Raw genomic sequence first — 27,907 nt, 5'->3', positions numbered from 1 at the left:
AGAGAGAACTCTTTTTGCTCACCGTGTCTCCTCAGCACACTGTCCAACACATGGCAGATGTCCAATAAAAATGAGTTCACAGACTCATTCTGCGGCAGAGATGACTAGAGGGAGTACAGAGAAAACATGCACCTCTGAACAACATATTACTGTGAATGTTTAAAGGGTAAAGATCCAAAGAGTAGCAATGTTCTTAAATACAACTGTGTTCATATCACAAATTACAGGAAGATCCGTGAATCATCAGACATGAATTTTCATGGCAGGTAATGGAGGGGGCTGGTTGTGAAAAATCAAACTGCGGCAGATGTAAGCCTGGGTCAAAATCCGGGGCCGACGAGAATCAGGGTGTGGAGCACGTATGGCCAGATGCACATGTCAAAGGCCCCGGTATTTATCCCTCCCTCCCTCCCTTCCTTCCTTCCTTCCTTCTTTCCTTCCTTCCTTCCTTCCTTCCCGCAGATCGTGGACGGCAAGCTGTGGTTCCAGCTGGACTGCGGCAGCGGCCCTGGCATCTTGGGGATCTCGGGTCGCACTGTCAACGATGGGAGCTGGCACTCGGTCTTCCTGGAGCTCAATCGCAACTTCACCAGCCTGGCCCTGGACGACAGCTACGTGGAGCGGCGCAGGGCGCCCCTCTACTTCCAGACCCTGAGCGCCGAGAGCACCATCTACTTCGGCGCCCTGGTGCAGGCGGACAACGTCCGCGGCCTGGCGGACACGCGGGTCACGCAGGTGCTCAGCGGCTTCCAGGGCTGCCTGGACTCGGTGGTTCTGAACAACGAGCTGCCGCTGCACAACAAGCGCAGCAGCTTCGCCGAGGTCGTGGGCCTGACCGAGCTGAAGCTGGGCTGCGTGCTGTACCCCGACGCGTGCCAGCGCGGCCCCTGTCTGCACGGGGGCAGCTGCACCGGCCTGCCCTCGGGGGGTGAGTGTTCCTGGGGACTGCGCGGGACGGAGGGAGGGAAGGGAACGCACCTGCCCTGTGGGGACCCCGGAGGGTCTCATGGCCGCAACCCACCTGGAGCCCTCCTGCTAGGAGCACTCACACTCAAGATGCATGCGCAGGTTTAAAGGCTTGGCGATTACAGGAGTGTCCAGCTGAGCCAATCATTTCCAACATCCCACAGAACCAGGAGGCCACAGATGGCATCAGCTGTGCCCCCTCCCTGCAACCTTACACCCTTCCAGACTAACAGGACTTCCTTTTAAGTTGTGCTAGGCAGCAGGTGAGTTATGACATCAGTGCCCCATCCTCCCACTGATTGGAATTGCTGACCAGGCTTGGGCATAATTTTGCTAGAAGTTAAAAGGGGGGAAACTGCCACCCCAGGAACAGAATTATAGTGGAAGCCTTGAGCGTGATTTTCAAACCGATGTGTTAAAAATAACTCTAGTGACAGCTTTATAAAGGAGTAGGAAGTCAAGAATAAGGAGAATGAAATTTATGTGGACTATCAGAAGGGATAGCAGTCAAAGATAGCATGATGTTTTACCCCAACACTTTTTCTCCCAAAGGTACATCATGAAGAAAAGAGAGGAGAGAGAGAGAGACAGAGAGAGAGAGAGAAAGAGAGAGAGAGAGAGAGAGAGAGAGAGAGAGAGAGAGAGAGAGAGAGAGGAGAGAGATTTATAGAGTGTTCTTATTGTTTGAGGAAAAAGCCAAGATTATTTAAGACCAGGAGGGAATCCCTGACTTCACCCATATGCAATGTCTGTTAAGGTAAAGTAGGGTAGGCCTCCTCCTGGCTGAGACTTGCCACCTCCCAGCAGCCCCACTGCTGATTCCACTCCAGCCCCTTCCCAGAGTTGCTCAGCAGTTGTGTGATTAGCAAATTTAAACCTTCCTCACAAATCACTTAAAAGATTCTGTGTGCATTACCATCTAATGTTTGGGAAGCCCAACTTCAAATTCAGAGTCCATTTTATTATAAGAATGTTATAAACTGTCCGTGAAATGATGCAGTGCTGAAGTACAGACACCAAAGTTATTTAGACTTGCATATGTTACTGCCACAATGAGGGCCAAGTACCCTGGGGGGAAATTTCTGCCGTCTCGATTTAAGAAATCTATTTGCTGTTTTTACTGTCTCAGAAGTATATGTAAATAAAGGGCTGTTATGGTGCCATAATTCCCAAATGATGGGCAGTAACTATACTTCAGTGGTCCTGTAAACCAGCCCATTATGACAAGTCATGGCCAGTTTTTCACCAGGCAAAACAATTCTGCTAGTGTGAGCCATCTACGATATATAAAAGGAGCATATAATTAAATTGGGTTGAAATAGAACACCACTCCATGTCAAATCCTGGGTACACAGCCACAAATTGTAACATACTTTTAAGGATGGCAGGATGTTGTTTTTGCTGGCAAAGCTATGGGTTTCCACAATGGGCTATCTTTAAAATAATAATAATAGTCACTGAAGGAAGGGGGAGACCATGGACTCTTACTCTGCAGTGTGCATTTTATTTTGTTTTTATTGCAGAGAAATCCTTTAGCTAAGTATTCAGTGCAGGTATGTTAATTAAGTGATTAGGACCCATATGAGAAACAGCAATTTTCTCTCTTTTTTTAAAGCTCTTTTGGTTTAACCAAATTTTAGTATGAAGGACCCCTTGCCCTGTAATTTCTACATGGCTTTAAAAATGTGCCTTACCCTCCCTGAGAGCCAGCCTTGCTGTCTCCCCTGCTCTTCACTTCATTCTGTGACTGGGCTTGGGACTTGGACTCCACAACCGGTTCTCTTTCTAACAAGGTCAGGAAGCCTCTTACCAGTTCAAGTCTCCCCTGGGTTATGATTTCCTACAGTGAAGAGCGCGTCTTTCCTCACCTCTGTCCACTCAACTCCCTCCTCTCAGGTTCACTACTTACTCTGCTTAGTACAGAGGGGTGCCCAGGAGCAGCCCTCCTACCAAGGCTACTCTCAAGCCTAGTCCCATGGTTCTTTCCTCAGTAGCCCCTGGAGTCTGGTCCCATATGGAGCAATCTGAGGCTCTCCTGCACAGCAAATACTGAGCCCACAGTGAGCAAACTCCTTGTAACTCACCAGGAAATTTAAGAGGACTCCTATGGCTTTCCAGGGAACCAGAGGTACAGGACTCCTATTCTGATGTGTGAGGAGGAAGCTACCTGCTTCCCACCTGTCAAGATGAGGCCTTGGCCTCTAAGAAAAGAGGAGAGAATCTATTTTCTTGCCCTTGTTGTCTGTTCATGTCCCAGGAATTTTTGCCAGGTTCTTGTATTCTATCTTCAGATTCTCGCCAAATAGAGGAGGGGGGAAAAGCAAGAAAACAAACAACCAACAATTTGACCTTTACTTCATATCTATGAAACTGTGTAGCTACTTATAAGGTTACTTAAAAGAAAAGAAAAATCTTCTTAGCTATGGGTGGTAGTTTTTTAAAGACCAGTGAGACGGGGTCTTTACTGAGAGAATAGTCATGCCAGAAAGGTCTAACCATAAAGACAAGCAGTTGTGGAACCCAGATGAAAACTAAGATGAGTGCAGTATTCAAAGGAGAAAGTTGGCTTAGAGAAAGTAGAATGAGGTTCTTAAGAGGGACATCCTTGTGTGTGACAGTGCTAATGGCACAAGTTATTATTTGAACATTTTTCTGTTGTTTGGACCCTGTGTTGTGTGTTACTCTAAAATTCCAGGACACATATTTTAGCATAGTCATTCCCTTGACCAAGAATACTGGAATATTGGTCATTGGATCTCATGATGACAGACTCCACTCTCAAACTGTGATTGTCTTAGCACATTGTTCCAGAACATTCATAATCTTTAAAGCAAGCAACCCACAAAAAGGAGCATTTTCTTTCAGTGTTCTGCTCTAACCTCCTCTAACCCAACCAAACTCTTGGCGTGCAGGTCAGGGAGCCTCATGTACTGCCCTGGAATGACATGGTCAGCTGTTCTGACCAATGTTGTAACTCTGGCTACCCTAAAGCAAGCCATAGGAACCCCAGGGGAAGCAAAGCCCAGAATGCTGACTTGTAATAAGAGTGTAAATATGACTCTATAAATCAACCACAGAGGGAAGGCTCTCTCCTGGTAATGTCTTAAAATTATATGTATTTCAAAAACATGAACTCGAAATAGCAACCATCATGGAGAAGAAGTGGCCAGGGCCTGTTCTGACCCTTACATACTCAGACCCAGTGGGTAGGGAATAGCTCAGTGATCACCCACAGCCTGGATAAGGAGTGCTCAATCCTCCATGCCTATCATGTTCAGGCTCAGAGGGAAAACACAGTTGAGGCTAAGCTATCATTTGGTGAAGCAATCCAGCAAGTTGGGCAGTCACTAAGCCAGAAATAGTTATTCAGACAGCTTTGAATGAGTCTAGAAGCCTAACTCGTGAAATGAAAAGTTGGGAAAACTTTTAGTAGTGACAGATACCATTTGTTAGACCTTTGGTACCTAAGTGCTTACCTTGCAAATGCTTCTGCACTGGGAAGTTTAATTCCCACAATACTCTGGGAAGTGCACTATTCTCCCTTTTACCTACCCACTCCCACTTTACAAGTTCAGAACAGGCAGAGACATTAAGTAACTAGCTATGCATACCACAGTAGGTGAAGTGGTGAAGCCAGGACTTGACCTAGGTTTGTAGAACTCCCAGCCCAAGTTCTTATGCCTTTTACTCCAAATGTGTTCCAGAGACCAGCAGCATCAGGATCACTGGGAATGTCAGCAAGGAAACATCTCAGATCCCACCCCAAGTCCACCCAATCAATCTGTATTTCAACCAACTTGCTAGGGGATTAAGTGATTTCTCTCCCGGCCCTAAATTACACTGGTACATGGGAAATCTTTTTTTTTTTTTTCTCATACTGTAGACAGTGGTTCTCAGACTCTGAGATGCATCAGATCACCTAGGGACCTTGGTAAACTAGACCTTGGATTGTTCATTAAAAAGGAAAGCTAGCTACCATCCTTTGCCCCCATGCCAAAAGAACCTTCTGTGAGGTAACTGAACTGCATTTGCAAATTCCTGAACTTACTGCCAAGAAAAGTTCCAGGAGGAGAAGGACCCAAATCTTGAAAGTAAGAATCTACTTTCAAGGGGAAAATTCAGGCGTATCTACTCTTAACAAGCCTCCTACATGGGTTCTATGCACATACAAGTTTGAGAACCACTGACTTTTGGGAATTGTAGTACCTCCGTATTTGCAGGAATGGTAGGCAGTGAGTTCCAAGAAAGGTGAAGAGATATAGAACATTCAGGAATTAAAGTCAGATGAACAACCTGCAGTTTTTAAACTGCTTTAGTACAAAGATGGAGTACCATTTCTCTGTCATGAATGTTGTGCTACCCTGAGCTCTTCTTCAAAGATAGAATTAATAGGTGTCTAGCCAGTGCCAGTTAAGCAGTCATGAATACGCTATTCTGCCTGTCAAGTTGCATGATATGCGTTCTTGGATGTTGTGAACAGTTTTCTGTTGTTGTTTTTGGCAACTTTTTGTACTTTGTGTCCCTCGCTTGTAAGGGTCTCACTAAGTCCAGTACATCAAGTCTAAGAGCCTGCATTGCACTGACCTCCGTGTTGAATTCTGAGTCCCTCCTTGTGTGGTCTCCCTCCCTGCCACACAGCAGAAATAGGAAAACCGAACAGGGTCCCTATGTGCTTTGCCATCTGAGCAAGGGCATAGGAAGAGAGAAAGCCAGACTGCCAGGGAATACATTGTGGAGAGAAATTTGGTGATATTTTTTTTCTTTTCTGATGACTTTCTTATAAATATTGAGTTACTCTATTTTTGTGATTGTTCTTTTGTACCTTGGGAAACCCTGACAATGACAGCATTAATAATTATAACTACTAATAGAAAAACTCTAAAAAAAGGTTAGGTACAGGCACAGAAGAACACACTAGAAGATAGAAATTATAGCATGCCTACACATTAAAAGTTTCCAGATCCTCAAGAAAACATTAAAGACTTGGCTCAATATATAATATATGAACTTTGGGCCAGATTTCCAGAGAAGCATTAAGGTCCTCACCTTCAGAAGTTTTCATTTTACAAGGTCAGAGGCATTGAATGTACCCTATTTGGTGAAGAGAAAAGTCAAAGTGACTAAAAGTTGACATAGTGAAATAATGACAGAGGCCATAATTGGCAGTTGAGTTGGTCCTCACCTATGATTAGAGTCTCATGTGATAAGGCATCCCCAAATCTCTCACATTAATTGGGAGTACACGAACTAGAGATTTAAATGTTTCCCTAAAAAACAGTAAAAATATCCCGTGGCTTTCAATTGTGGTTTTGTAAGCAACTCAGAGGTGAAGATGATTTCAGAACCCACAGTAATTATAATAATTTACAACAGCAAAGCATCTATGTTTGTGTGCTGCATTATGGTTTATGAATCTAGAAACGCTATAATTCCCTATGAAGTGAGTATTAGTATGTATCATTTATCAGAAAAAGAAATAATAAGGAAGTTCCTGGAGGTCAGGCATGTTGACCATGATCACACCCAGCTGGTGGGTAACAGAACTTAAAGAGGTACCACAACCTCACCACCACATCATAGAGAACTCTCCAAATCATGTAGGTTCTTAGGATTTCTAAACGAAGTCCATAATTTAGCAAGCATGGCAGCTGATGCTGACTTCAGACCCCAAGTGCACACTGTGCATTTGTCATTATTTCCACCTCTGTGCAGCAGGCAGATGTTTCCTTATCTATCGAGGCTGCTGAAACTGATTACATTGGCATTCACCTGCACCAGCGAGCAGGGCAGAAGGCTGAGGCCATCACCTGGATGAACTGGGTTAGAAACAGACAACTAATCAAAGGAGTAAGATAGGGATTATCTTGCTTATTTGTCTGTATAGCCTAAACTCACTCTATAGTCACTTATTCCATTTCTATTTTTGCATCTAATAGGTTTTGCAATGTTCTTTGAGCAAAAAGAAGGCGTTTTAAGTTTGGGTGCAGATTTCAAACCCATCTGCATCTGCTATAATTTAAAGATTGTAAACAAGAACTCGGCTTTGAGGCAAGGCTTAAAAATACACTTCTCATTTTGCCAAGATTTGAGGGGAAAGAAGCAAGGGCTTATTTTTCTTTTTGGTACATGTATCTTATCTCAATGTTAAGAGCATTTCCTTTTTTAAATCTGAGAACTGCTGTAGAGCACATCTGCTGCTCATAGGAATAGGTGACCTTGAGAAAGCCATCCTATTTAAGCCCCAGTTTCTTCATTTGTACAATAACTATGACAATAGTATTTATGGCTTAGAGTTGTTGCAAGAATTAAATGAGATTTAATACATAGAAAGTTTTTAGAACATTCTTGTGATTTTTCTCTTACCAAAGAAAAAAAGTCTTCTTATTAAGTCTCTGAGACGATACAAGGAATTTTGTTTTGCAGCTGGATGTCAGTGGCTCACACCTGTAATCCTAGCTACTTGGGGAGTCTGAGATCAGGAGGATTACCTTTTGAGGCCAGCCAGAGCAAGTAGTTTGCTAGAACCCATCTCCAAAACAACCAGAGTAAATTGGACTGAAAGTGTGGCTCAGCAAAGCCCTGAGTTCAAACCCCAGTCCCCCAAAAACACAATTATATTTTTCTTTTACATTTACCAAAGTATTAAATACTAATGCCTAGATATCTCTTGAAATTCCGTTCCCTTTATTTGTGTGTTATAGCACATATGATAATGCTTCAGAAGAGCAGAAACTCATTATGCTGTTTACTTCATTATTTAATGATTATTTGGCTCCTAGAAGGAGTATCTGTTATTGTCCATCATTCTGTATCTTGTCTGCTTCCTGGAAAGCTATGGGAAATAATTGTAAGTCCACCCTCTTATTCCTAGGAAGTCATGAATTCTTGCTTGCTGACAAGTTCCAGTGCCAACAGAGTCTTATAGAAAGATCAGAGAATCAGAAAGCCAGGATTCAAGTTCAGACTTACTGACTTCCTAGCTGTAAGTCCTGGGAGAAACCACTGAGCTACATTAACAACCCATGGGATGGAGCCTCTTCTTCCTTCATAGGATTATTGTGACTAAAAGTCACAAAGAATGACTAAAAGTGATTTTAAAACACCAACGCACCGGGGATCACTCAGTATCATTATGGCAGACTTACTGGTGTACACATTAGTTATAATAGGTTCCATGACAGGATAATGAAATAATAAATAATTCTCTGTATATAACTGATTATTTTGACAAACAAGCCTTTCATAGAGAATGAACAATAGATACCATTCTTTTTCATTAAAAAACTAATCTGAGTTCTTTTTAAGAAATCCAATTGCTTTTCCCTCTCATGTGTTAATATAAAAACTCTTCCAAGTTTAAAGGTCTAAAAGCAGATTGGTCCCAAAGGCCCTCTGAAGGTTTGAGATCATAAGAGCAGATCCTAGACAGTTTGCCTCTTTCGGATAACAGAGAGATCCAAACAGGGAGTGTACTAAAGTGTGGGTGTTAGAAAGGAAGCTCAGAACAGGTCAGGACTCTGGAGACAGATTGCCTGGGCTCAAGGCCACATCTGCTTTGTGACCACGAATGAGTGACCAGCTTCTCTAAACCTGTTTCCTTGTCTATAAAAGTGTATAGATAGTGTTTTTCTGCCTTGTATTCCCAGTGCCTGTTGGTCTCTAAGATAGCATTGTGCTGCTACACCTTCTCTATAAAAATAAAGGCCTTGATTTGTAGTGTGTGCTGATTTCCATGGTGTAAATATACCATTCCTGGTATCAAGCTACCAGCATGATTGCTGGCTTGCCAAATTTCTGAATATTTAGCAGTCATTTCTGATGACCCTCTGAGAGAGCTGCAGCAAACCACCACCATTACTCAGGCACTCAGTCAGTGTGGACAGGTTAATCAGTCAGCTGGGTGCTGCATCAAGTGCTATTAGATGTCCTACAAAAGCTAATGAAAATGACGAAATGCAGAAGGAAAATGTCTGTGAGTAAAAGTGCACATTAGAGGTAGCATCTCATTTTCAATTCTGATTTTCCAAGGCACAGAGACACTCCAGTCGCTCCTCCGCCATTAGATAAGAAATCAGTATCACTACCCAAGGTAAAATCAAGTTTCCATGATAGTGATTTGAATGTCCCTGATTGTCAGACAGAACCTCCTTTTCCCATCCCCTCCCCCAGCTGCTTCTGGCACAGTTTTATTTAAGAATTTATCAGAAGCTTGCCAAACAGGAGCTGGAGAGTTTACTACCTGGCTTTAACCCCTTCCTGATGTCCTTCCCTCCTGCTCAATGGCATGCACTGAGTCCTGTCCGATGGCCATCCCACCCTTCTCTTTAGTCTAAAATAGAATCTAATTGATCCTTATAGTTACTGTATCTCTAAATGACATGCCATCCTGGCCAAGGATTTTCTCAATCCCAGATGCCTTCAAGAAGTCCAATACAGTGAGCAACTTCCAAAATTGGAAAAAAAATAGCCCTAAGCTGGCATAATTTGAAGCAAGCCTAAGCATACCTCAGATGACTGCCTCCTGCCTACAGGCTTCAGGCTGGCCTGCTTTGCAAAGACTGCATCAACAATACTTCAGTCTGAAGATTTTTAACTATTTTAGATCTATGGCACTCAGCCCATCAAATATCACATCAGTCCCTAATCACTTGGTCACCCCAAGAGCCCTGTAGGTAAGAATGAGGATGGCTCCTCACAGTGTTCACACAGATCTTATGAATAAGGAAAGCCTCTCTGCCCTCTTCATTTTAACGCTGGCAGCTTGCTGTCACAACCTCATCACCATGAAAGCCCACAGATGTGAGGAGAAATGGAGGAGACAATACCAACACAAGTTTGAAAGCAGAAGTCAGAGACACAGGTTGCAAAGAAGAGAGAAGAAAAACTCCTAGAGACCCGAATTCTGATAGAAGGGAATGCTGGGAACTGAATCCCACAAAAGACCCAGAATTGGAAGTATTGGTACTTCTGATGGGGAGATGACAGGGAGAAGAGCTTTGTATTAATCTATTTTCCTTTTCTATAATAAAATACCTGAGGGAGGCTTGGCATGTTATAAAGAAAAGTTCATTTAGCTCACAGTTCTGGAGGTTCAAGGACATAGTAATAGTGTCAACTCAGCTCTGATGAGGACTCATGGTAGATGAATCACAGCAGGAGTTTGTGCTAAAGAGATATTATATGGCAAGACCAAAGCCAGAGAGCAAACCTCCCCAGAGATATGAGAGAAAGAGAAAGTTAAGAAGTATCCATCTGAGACAGAACCAATAAAAGTTCCATACTTTTACTGAACAGAGAAAACAAAAACAAAGAAATCACCAGTAAAATAATAAAAGAAATATTACCCAAGTTAAAGAACAAGAATTTCCAGGTGCAAGGACTTATTGAGTACCCAGTATTGGTTTAAATAAACCCACCTAAAGTACATCACTGCAAAATATCAGAAATCTGAGGGCAAAAAGATAATCTTCCAGGATATTAGAGAGGAAAAAAAACAGGTCACATACAAACTTCAGGAGGCAAAATGAATTTGGATTGCTTAGAATGCAATATTCAGCCTAACTCTTAAAACAGGTAGAAGGGTTCCGCTACATAAGATCTTAGGAAATTCAACTCCTAGGAGCCCTTCTTTTTTTTTTTTTTTCTTATTATTCATATGTGCATACAATGCTTGGGTCATTTCTCCCCCCTGTTCCCACCCCCTCCCTTACCACCCACCCTGCCCCCCTTGATACTCCTTCCTGTCCCCCCCACCCCCTTGATACCTGGCAGAAACTATTTTGCCCTAGGAGCCCTTTGTGGGAAGATTCAATAGCATTTTTTCTACTGAAATGAGAGGGTTAACCAAGAATAGGCAGCCAGGTGATGCAAGAAACATTTCCAACATAGAAGAGCAGGGTGAAATACAGCTAGTCAGGGTGGAGCCCCTCAGAGGCCTCAGGAGAGACCTCCTCAGGGGATGGAAATGCAGGGCACAGATGCAACTCAACATAAACCTACTTGATGAAGAGTTTGGAGTTAAATTTATAATAAATATTCAGAATATGAGCAACCCAAAACACAGGACAATCTTGTAACTCCATGGAAAACAAAACCTTGCACATGAAAGTAAAAATAATCATAGTTCACTAGGTGGCTTAGCTGCAAATAGTGATAATAGTTACAGTATTACAATATATCAGGAGGTAGAACCATCAGAAGAGTGTCCGTAAGGGGTGGAGCTATGAAAATGCATATGAGGGAAATAATCATGAAATAACAAAATTGAACAGAAGAAAAATACAAAATATGAAAGGAATACCCAGATTATTTCTGAGGAAGTATAAATGCCTTATTTTAAAAACTAAAATCCATAGAACTGTCTGCCCCTTTACTATGTGTGTATGTAACTTCAACAACAAAAACTGATTTGATTTCTTATTTTTAAAGTAAGAAAGTGCATTTGTGGGAAATGCGCAATGCTGTCTCTTCTTCGAATCTTGCCTTATCTCATGTTGATTAGATCTTGTAGTTGGGATGTTGCTGCCCACTTCTGCCAGATGGGTTCATGAACAGGAAGTGGAAAAGATGCAAAAGTCAGGATCTGGGTGGGTTGCTGGAGTTCTCTGTTACCTCGCATTTGTCAATCTGAGGATCGACTACTCTCAATCTCCCTGCTCACCTTCACTTCTTCCCTGGCTGGGGATTTCAGTCCTTGACTAAGGAAAAAGAGCTCAGGGCAGAACAGAGGCTCATGAAAGGAGGGAACGTGGTTCCAGTGGGACCCTGCTCTATCTGGACCTGCCCCCCATTTATAGTAGCACTGTGGTAGAGAAAGCATCTTCCTCCCATCTTGGTGTCTGCTCTTGGAATCTGTCCCCATGTGCCTCTTACCGGTCTCACCAGCCCCCATGTATATGGTTAATTAGGTGAATTTTTGTGGACTAACAAGGAATCGAAACAGAAACTTGGCATTTTTGTGGGGAAATGGGTTCCAAATAACCAATTTGCTAATCATCTTCAGAATTTGGGTTTTGCTTAAGACAGGGCTCATGAGACCATCTGTTTCCCCAGGCTATCAGTGTTCCTGTCTCTCACAGTTCACGGGGAGAAACTGTGAGTCCGAGATCACAGCCTGCTTCCCAAACCCCTGCCAGAATGGAGGGTCCTGTGACCCGATAGGAAACACTTTCCTCTGCAGCTGTAAAACTGGGCTCACCAGAGTCACGTAAGTGAGATTGTGCAATGTCTCTCCTATGCTGCTTCCTGTCCTTAAAGAAATAACACAGTAGGCAATTCACTAGAATAATGTATTTACGCTGGCTGCTAGGACAGACAGAAGGCTAATGTCATGTTTACAGGTAACTAAAGTGTTAGTATCATGAGGTTATGGGTAATTTATATACTTCTTATCTTCTTTATATTTTCAAATTTTTGAATAATTATGTATTCTATAATTAAGAAAACAATTCTATTAAAGAAAGCCATTGATACCAGCTAATATTTCCAGTATAATTTTCAAGCAGACAAACTACCCCTACCCCAGAATTCATTAACTTGGACTAAGCTTTACCTTTCCTTTGCAAACCTTCCCCTTTTATTCCAAGAAATGAGTGGAATTAAAGTGTGAGCCAAATGGAAAGGGAACACTTAAAATTTGTAGTAAAATGCCACTTTCAACAGTCCTTGATCGTTTTAGAAGTATATACATGTAATCTCAGGCAAGTGATATTCTAATTACAGACCAGTCTCCTGTATTCATTAGAGCAAATCTCCTGAGGACTTTACCAAGAAATACTTAGCCGACTCTGAATCACTGGATATAATTTAAAGTAATAAAGCTGCATTTATTTTTAAATACTCTGTGATTCTAACTAATTTCCGGCTGACCTGGCCTCAATCTGTTCATTTTAGGGGGTTCAGCTACATTTTAAAAGGCGGATTACCAAAAATATAGGCGATTGGCTTTTTAAAATGAGCATATCAGAACAATTACTGAAGTAGAGAAAAGTGAAGAAGGAAAGGTGTATGTTTTCAGAACATTAAAGAATAAGACATAAATGCTTGCCTTATATATATATACTCAAAATGAGTCATGAATTCCTTTAAAGAGAGTAAATCTGATTTAATTATTTTTCATAAGAATGCTTCAGTAGTTTTTCCTGATAATCTACATTAGCTTTATCTTTGCCATAAACATAGAATCTGGAAAAGATGTAGCCCCTCCACCTACCCTTCCCCCCACCCCTTCCACCTGCCCAGCAGCCTCCAGCTTTCCAGTGGGACCAAAAATTACTGTAACCGTTAGAGGAAAATGTCAGAGCCAAACATGTTTTTCCTCTTGAGAAACCCTGTAATGGGTATATAGGGTCACAGCTTTTTATGTGCAGTTCTATAGTCTTGACAGCTGTGAGAACCTCCAAAACTGCTCTGAGGCTACTTCTAGTCTTTATTGATCTCATCTAGCAAGTACAAACACTGGTGTATCTAAAAATGAGGCCCTCAGCCAGCACAGTTCTTGTTGAGGGGCAAGAGTATTTTACACAATGTGAGAAATAAATACTATATGGTCCTTTCTAAAATTGCATGATTTAAAATTTTAATATGCACCTGGCCCTGACGTACCTTTTCCATAGTATCAGTTCTTTGTCTTTCTACTCTTCTTCCCCCACATTCTTCCTTGGGTTGGGAGGAACATCTTTTTGCAAGACGATCACTAAGGGTCACCATAAGCACAGAAATGCCTAAATTAGGCCACTCTAGGCTTGCTCCAGTGATCCCATCTACTAAAGAGGAGGAGATATAGAGGATTGAGGTTTGTGGTCAGCCTGGACAAGGAGTTAGCCACACTCCATCCAAGTCAACCAATGAGCAGGATGCAGTGATGTGCTCCTGTCATCCCTGCTGCAGAAGTTGGGGCTCTGAAGCCACGCAGGCAAAAACGCCAGACCCTACCTGAAAAGAAGACTGAAGCAGAAAGGGCTGGGGTGTAGCTGCAGAGGTAGAGCACCTGCCTAACAAGCATGAGGCCCTGAGTTCAAACTCCAGTACCACCAAAAAAAAAAAGGAAAAAAAAAAGGGAAATCTAAATTAAGGCCCCCCCACCACCACCACCATTTTTGTCCTGCTCCATCCGTACCTTCAGGTGCTTTCTTGTCGCTTAAGCAGGCGTGTTCTAATCCTGATGCTGAGGGCTCTGCTTTGTCGCTAAGGTGCGAGGAGGATGTGAACGAGTGCGAGCGGAGGAGTGCGAGAACGGCGGGGCCTGCGTCAATGTGTTCGGCTCCTTCCTCTGCAATTGCACGGCCGGCTTCGTGGGCCAGTTCTGCGGCCTGCGCCCCGTAGTGGTGCCCCACATCCAGGCCGGCCACTCCTACGAGGGCAAGGAGGAGCTCATGGGCATCGCCGTGGTGCTCTTCGTCATCTTCACCCTGGTGGTCCTCTTCGTGGTCTTCCGCAAGAACTGCTCCCGCAACAACATCACGCTGGAGCAGGGCCCGGCCACCGCCGCGCTGCTGCACAAGAGCAACGGCGTCCGGTTCCGCGGCCTGCGCGCGGGCGACGGCCGCAACCTGTACCAGGAGGTGGGGCCGCCGCAGGTGCCCGTGCGCCCCATGGCCTACACGCCCTGCTTCCAGAGCGACTCCCGGAGCAACCTGGACAAGATCGTGGACGGGCTGGGGGGCGAGCACCAGGAGATGACCACCTTCCACCCCGAGTCCCCGCGCATCCTCACGGCCCGGCGCCGCGTGGTCGTGTGCAGCGTGGCCCCCAACCTCCCGGCAGTGTCACCCTGCCGCTCGGATTGCGACTCCATCCGGAAGAATGGCTGGGACGCGGGAACTGAGAGTGAGTGGGAAGCAGCGGTGCTGTGTGTCATGTTCCACGTAGTACTGGGAGCCTGCCGCGGGGCGACGTGGTGGGAGGGAGTTAAGGAAAGGGGGCGAGAAACAGCGTACACAGCACTCGCTGTGACATATACCATCATCGACAAACACATGGACCCGAGGAATTTGCTCTGGTTCCTGTTTCATTTACACATGGGCAAAATGAGGCTCAGAGGGGGGTCATGTCACATGCCCAGGGTCACAGTTTCCAGGAGGCTGCGGTGCTCTGTCCTGGTCTCCAGAATCTCTGCAATCTATGCTGTCCCCCCACGGAGAGCCAAGTAGCCGCGAGGTGATGAACGTAAACTTGCTCTCAGAAGAAGCAAGTATTTTTAGGCCTAGAGTAAAGACAAGAAGGAAGCAGAAGAGCATTCGAGTTACACCAGGTTGAGTAGAAGGGTCCCCCAGAGAAAGCAGGGCATTCCACGTGGACGGACCCCCATGATCAGAACAAAAGCAAGTCACTCTCTTTGGCTGCAATGTCTGGCCCACGAAACAAAGGGTAACCATACAGTAGGAAAAGTGGCCGGAGCCAGTCGGACCTGAGGGTGGTATTTGCCTCTCCTTTTGGCCTCCTGCAGCAGCACTCTGAGCACAAAGGAGAGCCACAGGTGCACAGGCACCAAGGCAGGAAAGGGGTGTGGTGAATAACAAGAGGCGCTCAATGTAGTTGGAATCTGGTGAGCAGCTAGGGAGAGAATATGCATTTTAGCAGCAACAGTGGTGCAGGTTTTTAACAGGAGAGAGGCAGAATAATTGGTTTTTTTAAAGCTGGTTCAGCTTTGGTAAATGTCACATTCTACCCCGTGTATAACAATAATAAAGAAATAAATTTTAAAAAAGAAAGCTGGTTCAGACTGATCCCTGGAAAGGGACTGAATAGTTGTGAATTGGGAAGAAAACAGAAAGCCAGTTAAGTAGCCTCTATGAACATGTAGTTGAAAGATGGTGATTGCTTGCCCTGCCTAGTCTCAGAGTGAGACTAAGGCAAGCTCTGTTGTAACCTCTGACTTTCCATCAGGTCAAATGGTTTTATAAGCAGTAGTGGTGTCCTAGGTAGCACACGTTTCCTAAGGTCATGGTCACAGTACTACAGTGTATGTTGGGGGAGAAGAGAGGAGGCAGGCTTCAAATGGTCCTAGAGAGCATGTGCAGCCAAGGCGGTAACGAGTGTCCCTGTGGATATAGGGGACATTCCTATGTTATCTTCAAGCATGATAAGATTTTAGTAGCAAACTATTGAGGAGGGCCTCCCAGAAGCAGGTAGCAGCTAGACAGGGCAGAGGATGCATGATGGGATTACCCGAGGGGTATCTGGCTCTTTTCAGGAAAGAGATCAATGCCAGAGGTGAAAATGTGGACATGATCTGCATGCAGCACGGTTGGTGATTTCAGCAGGGGATCTTACTAAGGAATAGAGAGAAGTGGTCAAAGCAGGCCTCCAGCCGGACTTTGCAGATGCCTGAATGTGGGTGGAGGGCAGAAGGGCAGGAACCAGGAACAGGGGCACATACCAGCAAAGAGAAAGGAGGGAAAGAGAAGGGGACTACGCAGAAATCAAGAGGCGTCAGTAAAGTCAGCAATTTGAAGTGCTATAAAACCATCAAGGAGGACACAGTGTGTGTGTGTGGTAGCGAGTGGGGGGTGGTGGTGGTGGAAACTGATCTCAACACCTGAAAGATTTTTAGAATTACAAGTGCTTCTTGGTGGAGCCATCAAGGCAGAAGCCAGAATGCAAGGTTTAGGGACAAAGATTTGGTGAGAATACACAGGTAAAGCCACCACTGCTGTGTTATCTCCTTTGATTGTCCCAGCTGGTTGCTAGCACACATACAGGCACCATTTCAAATCATCATTTCATAAGGGAGGAGAAAACTGATTTGAAGGGTGAAGTAGTTTGCCTAAGAGCACATAACCAGCAAAGGCAGGAGCCTCAGGCTCCAAAGCCTGTGCTCTTACCAGCACTGCTCTTGGAAGCTGGGGCAGGAAAGGAGAAAGAAAGAGGAAGAGCTTGTCTTGATGAGAGAAGGGGGCCAAGAATGAGGTCTGTCTATTCTAGTCCCACCCTGAATGCCATCTGCTAATTTTGTCTTTCAGTAGACACACTTGTATTTTAAGTAGCTGCCCTTGGATCTGAACCATAATGCACTCCCTCTCAAATTATCTGTACAGTTAGGATTTACTAGAGTGTTGCCAATCCACCAGCAAGTTGGATCTTTTTTATTTGGCAATGAAGAGTTGGAGTTCTGAGTAAATGGAGAAGTAGGGAGTTTTATGCATGGTGTGGCACTGCCTTCACAGGGCAGACTGTTTGTCACTTCCTTCTTTTAGTCAGGGCTAAGCTTGTGTACCCCTTGTGCTGTGCAGAAGCATGTCATCAAATTCTGTGATGTAGCTGTTGGGAAGTGAATTTCTCCCTGGTGTCTCTCTCCACTTACATCACTTATTTATTCAACTCATCATTTCTCTGTGACTTCAACATCTGACAGCAGATGCAGAACACCCGCCTGCTCCTGACATCACCCTTTATGGAGGAAACAGTGATTTCTATGGCCACAAAGAAGAACTGTTACCCTAGTCATGAGTCTGTGCCTTTTTGTACCCTTACATTACATGATGATTTGCAGCTTTTCCTGGTGACCATTTTCCATCCCTGCTACATGATGTGACAGCTTTATTTCCAGAATCTACCTCAGGCTAAAACTCACATTTCCCCCCAAAGTGCTGGGTTTTATTGAATACATTTCATTCTTTGTTACCAAAGAAGAGTTAGCTGGTGAGACAATCTCTGTGAAACTAATTCATTTTGCACTTGACAACCTCAAGATATAGGCTGCTTTTATTGCTTCCTTTAGTCCATCAAATAAGTAGCCCCAGTGTGTGTGTGTGTGTGTGTGTGTGTGTGTCTGTCTGTCTGTCTGTCTACAGCAAAGAGGGAGGAAGGATGTGGCTAAGGGCACATCCACTCCACTGATTGTCCTCCTACCAGACATGATGCAGAGCCTTGTCATTCCCAAAAATGGTACACCACTGCCCTCTACGAGGTGCAGCTGAAAACTCCATTTGCTCCCCAGAGATGGAAGCTGGGATGAATGTAATAGCATTCTTGCCTATAAAATATTTATGCCCTATTTTAAAAGTAATCTCATTTAACCTGGTGTTGGCACCACACCAGTTCATGTAAATGACACAAATTAAGTCTGAACAGTCAAGAGCAGCACAGCCACTTCATCCTCATTTCACTCTTCGTGTAGTCACTCCACTTCCAGGAGGGAACAGCTACTTTCGGCTGTCAGCTATTTGGAAGCTCATTTACCATGGGTTAAGGGGCTCACATCCATATTATAAATCACTTGATTGACAGACCTTTGCCCCCTGTGGCACAATCAGTTTTCTATTGTGGAGCTAAGTTATTTTCTCTAAGCGAATGAAAGAGCCCTGAGAAGTGAATTAGATTGAGAGGTGGGGGAATGAGGAGGGAGAGCGGACTGAAAATCTGCACAAGGTAACCAGTGTCACTTCTGCTTTCTTTTTGACTATTCACAAAGACAAAGGGATTGATGACCCAGGAGAAGTGACCTGCTTTGCAGGCAGCAATAAAGGGAGCAACTCTGAAGTTCAGTCCCTCAGCTCCTTCCAGTCTGATTCTGGAGATGACAATGGTAAGAAGACTTCCTACTTTACCTGCAGGTGGGCTCCTGGGGTGGGAGACAGTGGCTGAGGGGAAGATGTGACTGGCAGTGTTTCTTAACCTGTTCGTGGGTTTTGAACATGTTTGCCAGCTTTCTCATTGACTCCCTCGGGGAGTGTCATTGCCAGAAAAGAAGGTCCTATTGAGATGCAGTTCTGAGCAGCCCCAAAGATCTGAGTCAGGGGTTGATAGTGCTCCTGTGGCCGTCCAGTAGTATGTCCTTTTTGATTTGGATCACAATAGAATTATAGCCAAGAGAATGATGTATTTCTTTGTTTTATTTTACTTTTGATTTCTTCCCTTTTCACTGTATTCTTAACCTCTTCATCGTTAGAAATTAGTTCAGAGGCAAGAATGCCTTCCTGCAGAACCAGTGACATCTTTTTTGAGCTGAATCTTCCTTTTGTAAATCATTTTGGGTCGTGGGATTTGGGAGAGTTGTTCAAAACTCTGAAGGAGTTCCTTAGAAAAATGCACACCCACCCAGAATGTTGCGTGCAAGTCCTTATGGCTCACAGACTGCTTTGATAACTCCAAATCTGTTATCTCTGCCTCCTGAGAACTTGTACTTCTGGAGAGAGTGCAAAGGCTGCACTGGGTTTTCTGAGTTGAGAAACCAACTTTTGGGAATGTGTTGTTCTCTGCTGAGTAGAGAGAGGGAAGCAGAAGCAGTCATAAAGCTGAGTGCTTCCCATATGGTGCTAAGGCAAGAATAATTTTATATAGCTCTACCTCAGCCTGTACCTTGGGTCATTCTTCCCATTTACCAGCAATTGGCCAAAATTGATGAATTAATAAACTAATAAAATCATATAATCAGTCAACACATGAACCTTTGCTGAGTCTGTGTGCTGGGCATTTTATATCACAGTACAAAATGAAAATGGCACAGTCTATGCCTCCAAGGCAGATGCAAGAAGAGGTGAGCTCCAAGACTATAGCTGCAGTCATGAAAATAAAGTCATCTACTTTTACCACACACCCCCCCAGATCTCCTCTACCTCCTCACACAGTGGAATATGTAGAAGTCTCAATATATCTGTCTGCTTGGATAATAAGCCATAGAACTGGATTTCTTCTGACCTTTCTCAGAAAGTCAAGGGCACAGATCTTTGACCTGGGTCAGTTTGCCTTTGTACATCCTCCTTTCTTCATCCCCAGCAAGAGAAAATGCTGTAGTTAGTTTGCATTTTATATAAAACATCAAGAGCATACAATTTCAAACTCCAGGCAGCAACTGCAGCTATGATGCCCGGTTGACAGTTCTCACAGGCTCTTTAGGTCCTGTACCTCCCATCATGGCTAACATTCAGGATTGCTCTCAACTCAGGCAGGTGATATTTGGAGCATTCATCAAATTCTCTTTAAACTAGATCACCTCTCCACAAGGTGTATGCATCAGCCACTAAGGGAACTCAATTAGACCACAGAGCTCTCCTTCATGATTCTATTTGAGAGGCCAATTGTAGACTTCTGTTCACGACTTAGCAGCAGGAGCTGAGCCTTGAGTTGCTGTAGGCTATGGGCACAGCCTTTGCACTCAGGCCTGCAAAGGTCATCTTCCATTGCTAGCACTGGGCTCAGCACAGCAGGACTGACCACCGAATGCTTATCTCCAGGAGTAGTGAGGTCATCCTCTGAGAGCCACTGGGAGCTGCTAATGAGAAACTAGCATAAGCTTGATGAGCCACTGCCTTCCTAGATTGATTTCACTGGGCCATAGCTGTGAATTTATGACCCAGCAATCCTGCCAATCCTGCTTTTCAGGAGGACTGCAACCATCTCTCTTCTATTCCAACAACCCCTCCATCCCCCACAAATGAGCTCTCACTGGCACACTCCCTAAGGGACAGACAGTGGAGAGGCTTTGTGTACTTACTGTACCTTCACTGTTGTTGTTGTTAAAAGAAGTTAACACATGTTGGAAGTACATAACTAACCTGAAGCTGTCCTTCCCCTCCCTCCCATCTTCTTTTCCTGCCAAAAGCATCCATAGTGACTGTCATTTAGCTTGTCAACAATGTAGTTGATACTATACAGAATGAAGGTATTTACTTTTTTTCTTCCATAGCATTTCTTTGTGTAAAGAGTTATCCTTTTAGAAGTTTTGCTTCCATATTACTGTGTAGCCAGGGTGGCTTTAATCAAGAGGGGGCAATAAATAGGTGTCTTCAGATAAGATGCTGGATGCTTCTATATAGATTGAAATAATAACAATTTAAAAAAATAAATATGTAGAGTATTCTTCTTTTAAAATTCCTTCTGAGAGAATAATGTCCAATTAGTTGGAATCCAAATGAATATTAAATTCATTCTTGCATTCAGCATGTATTCACTGAGCACCTACTGTAAGCTGGGGATCCTGATGAAATCACCAAAAAGTACAATATTATGGGGATTAAATTAAATCAGGTAACCTTTATAGCAACTTAATGAAATTATAGCATGATATAGATGGGATTTATGTTTCTATTCCCAAATAACAATGGGAAGAACATTTTAAAAGGCTAAAACTTAGTTCTTTATGAGGATTTATCGTAAGTCTTCTAAGGTGTTCTGCTTTATCTTTCCATGACTCGGTTCGTCAGATTTATTTTTCACTTTGTATTTAAACAGTGTCTGTCATGGACCAAGGACAGAACTACAACCGAGGTGACTGTGCCACAGCCCCAGGATAACATTTTATCCATGCATTTTTACATTGCTGAGCTCATTCTTACCCTGTCCCTCCCCCTCTGTCCTCGCTGAGACTCTGTGACCTGAATTTTGCATGTTCCAGTTGTCTCGTATGCTCAGTACCAAGGTGAAAGCTTCCTCTCCCGGCCTCATCCCCTGCGGCTGTGATCCATCCATTTGCCTGTACGCCCCCCTGCCTCCTGTGGTCCACAGTGTATTGGATGCATCTTTCTGCGAGCATGCTGCCAGCCTGGCTTTGCACAGCATGTGGATGGAAAGACGGGGTGGGAGGAGGATCGGAGCTTCTAGACCTTTGTCTCCTCAGCATGCCTTTGCTGCCCATCTCTCGCAGCTCTGCAGCAGCCAGCCATCTCTCAGAGTTAACATTGCCTTATTCTCCCCAAGCCAGAGCATGGCTGGCCCTGACAAACCCTTGTAAAGAGCATGCAGATGTCCCCAGCTCACTTGGGCCTCCTGTCTGTTAAGAATTGCATGTCAGGCCCATTCTCTGCTCCTTTCCCAGTCCTGCCCCAAATCCAGTCTGGAGGAAATTAACTGTCATGGCTCTTCTCTCACAGCCTATCACTGGGACACTTCCGACTGGATGCCAGGGGCCAGTCTGTCAGACATAGAGGAAGTGCCCAATTATGAGAACCAGGATGGAGGATCTGCACATCAGGACAGTACACGAGAGTTGGAGAGTGATTACTACTTGGGTGGTTATGACATCGACAGCGAATACCCACCCCCTCAGGAAGAAGAGTTCTTGAGTCAGGACCAGCTGCCCCCGCCCCTGCCAGAAGACTTCCTGGATCAGTATGAGGCCCTGCCCCCCTCCCAGCCTGTCTCATTGGCCAGCACACTGAGCCCAGACTGCAGGAGAAGGCCCCAGTTCCATCCTAGCCAGTACCTCCCTCCTCATCCATTCCCCAATGAAAGGGATTTGGTTGGCCCACCTGCTGGCTGTGATTTTAGTACTTTTGCTGTGAACATGAACCAGGGAACAGAGGCCACAGGCCCAACAGATAGCGTGTCTCTCTCCTTGCACAATTCCAGAGGCACCTCATCCTCGGATGTGTCAGCCAGCTGCGGCTTTGACGATTCTGAAGTAGCCATGAGTGACTATGAGAGCGTGGGAGAGCTCCGCCTTGCCAACCTTCATATTCCCTTCGTGGAGACTCAGCACCAGACCCAAGTGTAGAGGGCATGTTGTGGGTTGTGGGTGCTCTACCCTGCTCCTTACAGAAAAGTAGAAGGAGATTGGCTGGGCTCCTGTCTCAATGGAAAGTAGTCTGTGGAAATGTGGTATTTTCCACAAGGAACTTCTTCATAAGTCATATTGTCATAAGCAAGCTTGATTCCAATTGGGTGAAAAGGAAAGGCTCAGAAATTGTTTCTGATAGGGACCAATAGTCCTTGGTGAAGGTCCTGTGTTTGTGGCTGAAAATGCAAAGGAGGGGAAATGAAGTTAACAGGAGATCCTATATGGCTTAGTGCAGTATTGCATCCTACAAAGTGTGACAGGGTCGTCCTTGCAGTATTAATAACTGGCAGTGATCAGAGAGCCATTGTTGCTTGTCACTTTGAGCCAATGAGATGATAATAGTAGTGATGATTGTTGGGAAAGTTAGAGTTTTAGGTAAAAGAAAAGAGAAACAATTATCAAATAAGGAAATGGGCTGAAGCCTTTAAAATCAACTATTTTTTTTTAAATAAGCTGCCCAATTTTCGGCTATAAAACTAGGTTTGAGTAATATGTTTAGTAAGTTGAATTACTTTTGTTTGTGTTAAGCATCCAATATAATATAGTTGGGTTTTATGATCTTTGAGAAAGTTATCAATGAAGAGCAATACAAGACTATTTGGGTTGCATTGTGTGTGTTGGAAAGTTAATATTCAAACACTGGAAAGAATGTGAGTGTCTTGTTTTGGGTTTCCAAGTAAATATTCTTGGCCAGATCTGCAACTGTGACACTGCTGCAGAAATTGGTTTCTCTTCCTCTACTGTTCTCTAGAACACATAAGAAGTGCAGTAGGGAACTACGGACTAGAGCCTACCCAATAGCCAACATTCTTTTTAAATAACCTTGTTCTCCACTAACCAGCCTTGACCATAGCAGACACTTGCTTTTTTCTGATGGACCCTCTAGTTCCCACCAATCTGTCTTTGGAATATGTAAGAAAAGAAAATTCATGGAGAATGTTTGTGGAGCCCTCATAATCTTGTTTCTTTGAAGCAGCATCACCCCCAGGAAGGATGCACTTGCAGAATTCCTACATTTCTTTGGACATTCATCAAAATGCTGCTTTTACAGAATGAATGTTCATACATGGGGATGATAAGTACAGAACTGTACCCAGCCCAGTCATCAATTGCAGTGAAACTGATTATAGAATAATCAGATTCAGTTTTGTTTTTGTTTTTTTCCTTCTAACAGCACTACCTGATGCTTGTTCCTTCCCCCCTCCACCATGATAAAAAACATGGGAAATATTTAAGCCAATGAGTGTCTTTCTATTTTTTCTGACATGTGTTGTACACATTCTGGTTAGATTTGGAGTAGCTGGACTATGGTGTCTGACATACTCGAAGCAGGAGTCATGGGGCAGTAAAAGATGAAATGAGTAGGTGCTTAATTTATTCCCTTTCCTCTTAGAGTATCTTCCTGCTGAGTTCTTTTCAATTTCCTGCACATTCGTGAAATGCTATGGTAAAAGTCTTAGTAATATAAGTTGGTCAAACCCATGCACCTCAGGTTTGACCTATAAGAGAATCAGTGTGAAAGTTTGGAAAGGGAACTTACTCTGAGATTTACTGGGAACTTCCCTTAGAACTCACTAGCACAGCCTGAAGAAAAGGCAAATCGAAAATGTATCCCATTCGCCTCCTGCTTACTTCCCAGCCTCACCCTAATGCTGTGCCTGCATCATCACAGTCAGGGAGACTGAAAAAGGACTGATCAAAACAAACCATTGAAGACCCAGAAAACACTCTTAGGTGAAACAGTTCAGGAAGAGCTAGTGTTTGTGTGGCTTGGATTGTCCAGATAATTGTCTGCCCTCTTCAGTTTGCTGCCTGTCAGCACACAGATATTGCTCTTGTGCTCTTTGTTTCAAACATTGGCAAATGGGGATTTGAAGAGGCATTTCTTCAGTGTCATCATTTTGTGTGGTCTGTGGGAAGGTGGTTTTGTGTTTTTGCTGGTTTTGTCCTGCAACATTCAACTGCACATTAGTCTGACGACAACCCACATCTTTGAGCTTCTGGTTGTGTAATCCTGGAGTTTAAAAGTCACTGTGTGTGGGTTTGGCGTCAGTTCACATTTAGCCAGCTGGCTAAGATAGGAAAAAAATAAGGTATTTCTTTCCTTATATAATAATGAAAAGCAATAATTACAAGTATGTAATAATACACGAAGGCCATAATTAGTCTCTTCCAGTGTTTAGGATGCACTAGAGAATTGTGTAGTCATTTGGAGTGTGTTCAGATCCATTAGTGTATACTATAGTACCCTTCCAGCAAACAGATACCTGAATTGCTGTTCCACAATTTTATTAGCCCATACTACTGCATTTTGGGAGTGACAAATGAGTTTGAAAATGCAAGCAGTTCTTTTAAAGCACTGTATCAGAGACTGTCTTGTACATTTACCTGTTGCAAACAGGCTGCTTTGTAAAAGATGTATGTTTTGGTGTTTAAAATGTTTATAAAATTGTGTATAAATGTTTCAATTTTCCAGGCTTTTGTAGATACTATATTTGATGCCTACCAGATGCTTTAATTTCGAGGGTCAAATATAATTCTAAGTCATCCAACTTGTTGGTCTGCAAACTTTTGAGGTAACTACATACAAAAAAATAAGACTAGATTTGAGAATGATTTTTTTAAATTATTTCAAAATGTACTGTAACTTTTCTTTGGTTCTACTGTTTTTGCTTAACCTCCTCAGTTTTCAAGAAAATGTTTCTATTGACATTTTTTAAAGATGAATGTGTTTTGCCCAGTTATTAAGCAACTGATCAAGATGAGGTATATCATTTCTTCTCACACATGCATACTCACCTAAACTTGCACACACATCACACACCAAAACTTATGCAAAGTGGAAAGCTAACACTTGAAGTGGATCTTGTCCCTATGGAAATGGATTGTTCCTGCATATATTGCTGTTGGCGGTATTCAGTCTTGTGTTCTTTTTCTAAAAAAATGAAAGAAAAAGAAACAAAAAAACACAGCCAAAAAAAAAAAAAAAGAGAAAAGAAAAAAAAAACAACAACAGTGTACAGATTTGTAACTGCCAAAATTTGATGGTCAAAACAAGTTTTCAAGTAAAAAAAAAAAAATGAAGCCATTTGTTGTGCTGACTCTTTGTAAGTGGTTCCTGTGTGTGTCCTGGGTTTCCCTGGCTAATTTCTCACATGGCACCTAGGAGGGTATATTCTACAGGGCAGAGTGAAAAGGCCAATCTCAGCAATTCAATTCTCATCTCCACTCAAAGAACACAGTCTCTGGCCTGAAGGAAATCTTTTGGTTTCATTGTGTTTTGTGGCTTTTTTCCTCTCAAAGACTTTCTGCCTTGGTTGAGATGCATGTACGTTGGAGTCTTCTGTAACTTCTTACTGGACACATTCTCTGTGGTGCTTTTAAGAGTGCCAGAGGCTAGAATAAGTAAGGGCCCTCAGGTTCCACCTCTGCAAAAGTGTCCCCTAAGCACAGCTCTGTCTCTTCTTGGCAGTAGGTGCAGTACTACTCTCTCAAAAAAAAAAAAAAGTTTTCTTAAAAGTTTGGGGCATAATTGGTGCTTGAGTTTGCCTCCACATCTCCAGAAATTCTATGTGGAGTGAAATGAGTTAAAATGTATAAGGCAATTGGGGAGGGTATAGAGCTCAAATTGACAATTTGAAGATGAGAGACATCACAAAAAGGTAGTCTAAGACCCGGAAGACTCTAGAAAGAAGCTAACCTGTGTCTTGCTTTACTGAGGGCACGCCAAGGCCTGTAGCCAGTAAGCAAATGTCCAGAGGCTGCCATCAGAGTGGGCCCTGTCTACACCAGCAGCAGAACTCAACCTGTCCAAGGATCCTATCCAAGATTCAGCCAGGGAGTCACAACTCCATGAGAAATGGCTACAGCTAGACATGAGCCTTCTTACTTGAAATCCTTATTGACTTCCACCTTCAGAACTCACTGAGTGCTTCTGGGAATTTGTCCATACCCCCAGAGGTATGCAGGTGTTTTAACAGCTGGGTTTATGCACCCACTGGCAGCATAAACCAATTCCTTTGGTGTAAAGACAGCTATCATGACTGATTTTGCACTACCAAGGTAATGGGAAGTGGTTCATAATATTCCTGAGAGTCTAACAGTCTCACCAGCCAGTAGGAGCTATGCCAAGGGTCCCCCCGCACCACCACTACACCATAAGTTACCTGAAGGCAGCGTAGCTTCATCACCTCACAGTAGTATACGTATGGCCCTCATTCAATGTTTTAGAATGAAAAAATTAATCAATGACATTTCCAGATAAATAACCCTTGTCCTCCTTGATCCTTCCTCATTTTGATAAATTTAGCCACTTTACTGAGAAGGATTAGAGAAACAGAACTAAAATGATGAAGTCTCCTTCCTTTCAACCCCACACCATGGTGATATGTTCATGATTTTAGTAACAGGAAAGTATTTACATGTCTGTCTTTTGTATGGCCAACTTTTGCAGAAAGATAATTGGTTTAAAATCTTCAACCCTATGTTTAAAATGGCAGATCAATCCAGAGATGTTAATTAAGAAATTATATTGGACTCTTGGGAGAACAGGAAAAGAAAAAGACAGTTTTTATCTACCTGCATTCTCTGCTAGTTCTTTAAGATAGAAGGGCTGGCACCTAGCTTGGAAGTAGTTATATATGAATCTCTCTCTCTTTCTGTCTCTCCCTCTCTCTCTCTCTACCTCTCTGTCCATGGGTCAGAGATTTAATTACTCACCAAGAAGATTCACAGAACTCAGCATGTAGTATACAGCTATGATTTATCACAATAAAAGGATTCAAAGAAAAAGTGTACAGGCTGGATTCTAGGGGAAATCAGACGCAAGCTCCTAAGTGTCTTCTCCCAATGGAGTTACACAGGATGTATGACACACAACAAAAGTTGGGACCACATGTGTGAAATTTTGTCAACCTGGGACACTCAGTAGAGATTCAGAAGTTGGAAGCCTCTGCCTAGGATGTACCAAAATTCCAGAACCATAGAATGATATCAGGTGTTCTATATTAATGGCACCTGTTGTATGGTTTAGGCTTACCAAGTCACTCTTACCAGTTCTGGAAATGGTAGAGACCTTACCCAAATCCAAGTTCCCATACAACAGTCAAGGATCAATCTTTCAAAAGGATATTGGACCTGTATGTTAACTTTTCTATTCACACTTCCTCTAAAATTTCCACCTGACTCCCATTTGCCATAACTCTTAGCAGTGAATAATCTCAGTTCCTCGCAGAGTACATTGTGAGTATGTAGAGGACCTCTGAGTGGCCTGCCTGCTGCTCTTCCTCTAATCCTTACCTGCCTTCTCCATGGAAGCAAAAGAACTGGTCAACATGATTCAGCCAAAAGCATCCTGGGTGAAAGCAAGCTGATCAACAGAACATTCTATCAAATTGTGACTTGTGCAAAAATGGTCTCCTTCAGTCATCAGCTTCAAATAACTGG

The 27,907-nt window shown here is 43.4% G+C and overlaps 2 protein-coding genes across 3 annotated transcripts; both read left to right on the top strand.

Moving 5' to 3' along the window:
* Window positions 1-343: 343 nt before the first annotated feature.
* On the top strand, window positions 344-14,289 carry LOC141425737 (protocadherin Fat 3-like). Its single transcript, XM_074083155.1, has 3 exons — window positions 344-928; window positions 12,019-12,172; window positions 14,157-14,289. Exons 1-3 carry the CDS (start codon window positions 370-372, stop codon window positions 14,287-14,289), a joined length of 846 nt encoding a protein of 281 aa, XP_073939256.1. The 5' UTR covers window positions 344-369.
* A 50-nt stretch (window positions 14,290-14,339) lies between these two features.
* LOC141425735 (protocadherin Fat 3-like) lies at window positions 14,340-25,584 on the top strand. 2 transcript variants are annotated; one of them, XM_074083137.1, is made up of 4 exons: window positions 14,340-14,793; window positions 18,380-18,493; window positions 21,139-21,174; window positions 21,777-25,584. In XM_074083137.1, exons 1-4 carry the CDS (start codon window positions 14,340-14,342, stop codon window positions 22,397-22,399), a joined length of 1,227 nt encoding a protein of 408 aa, XP_073939238.1. In that variant the 3' UTR covers window positions 22,400-25,584. The 2 variants fall into 2 exon arrangements, with proteins under 2 accessions (XP_073939238.1, XP_073939245.1); XM_074083144.1 differs by lacking the exon at window positions 21,139-21,174.
* Window positions 25,585-27,907: the final 2,323 nt, after the last annotated feature.

The sequence above is a fragment of the Castor canadensis genome, chromosome 1 (genome assembly GCF_047511655.1).
Source record: "Castor canadensis chromosome 1, mCasCan1.hap1v2, whole genome shotgun sequence".
NCBI lineage: Eukaryota > Metazoa > Chordata > Mammalia > Rodentia > Castoridae > Castor > Castor canadensis.
This window is presented reverse-complemented; position numbering and strand designations above follow the sequence as displayed.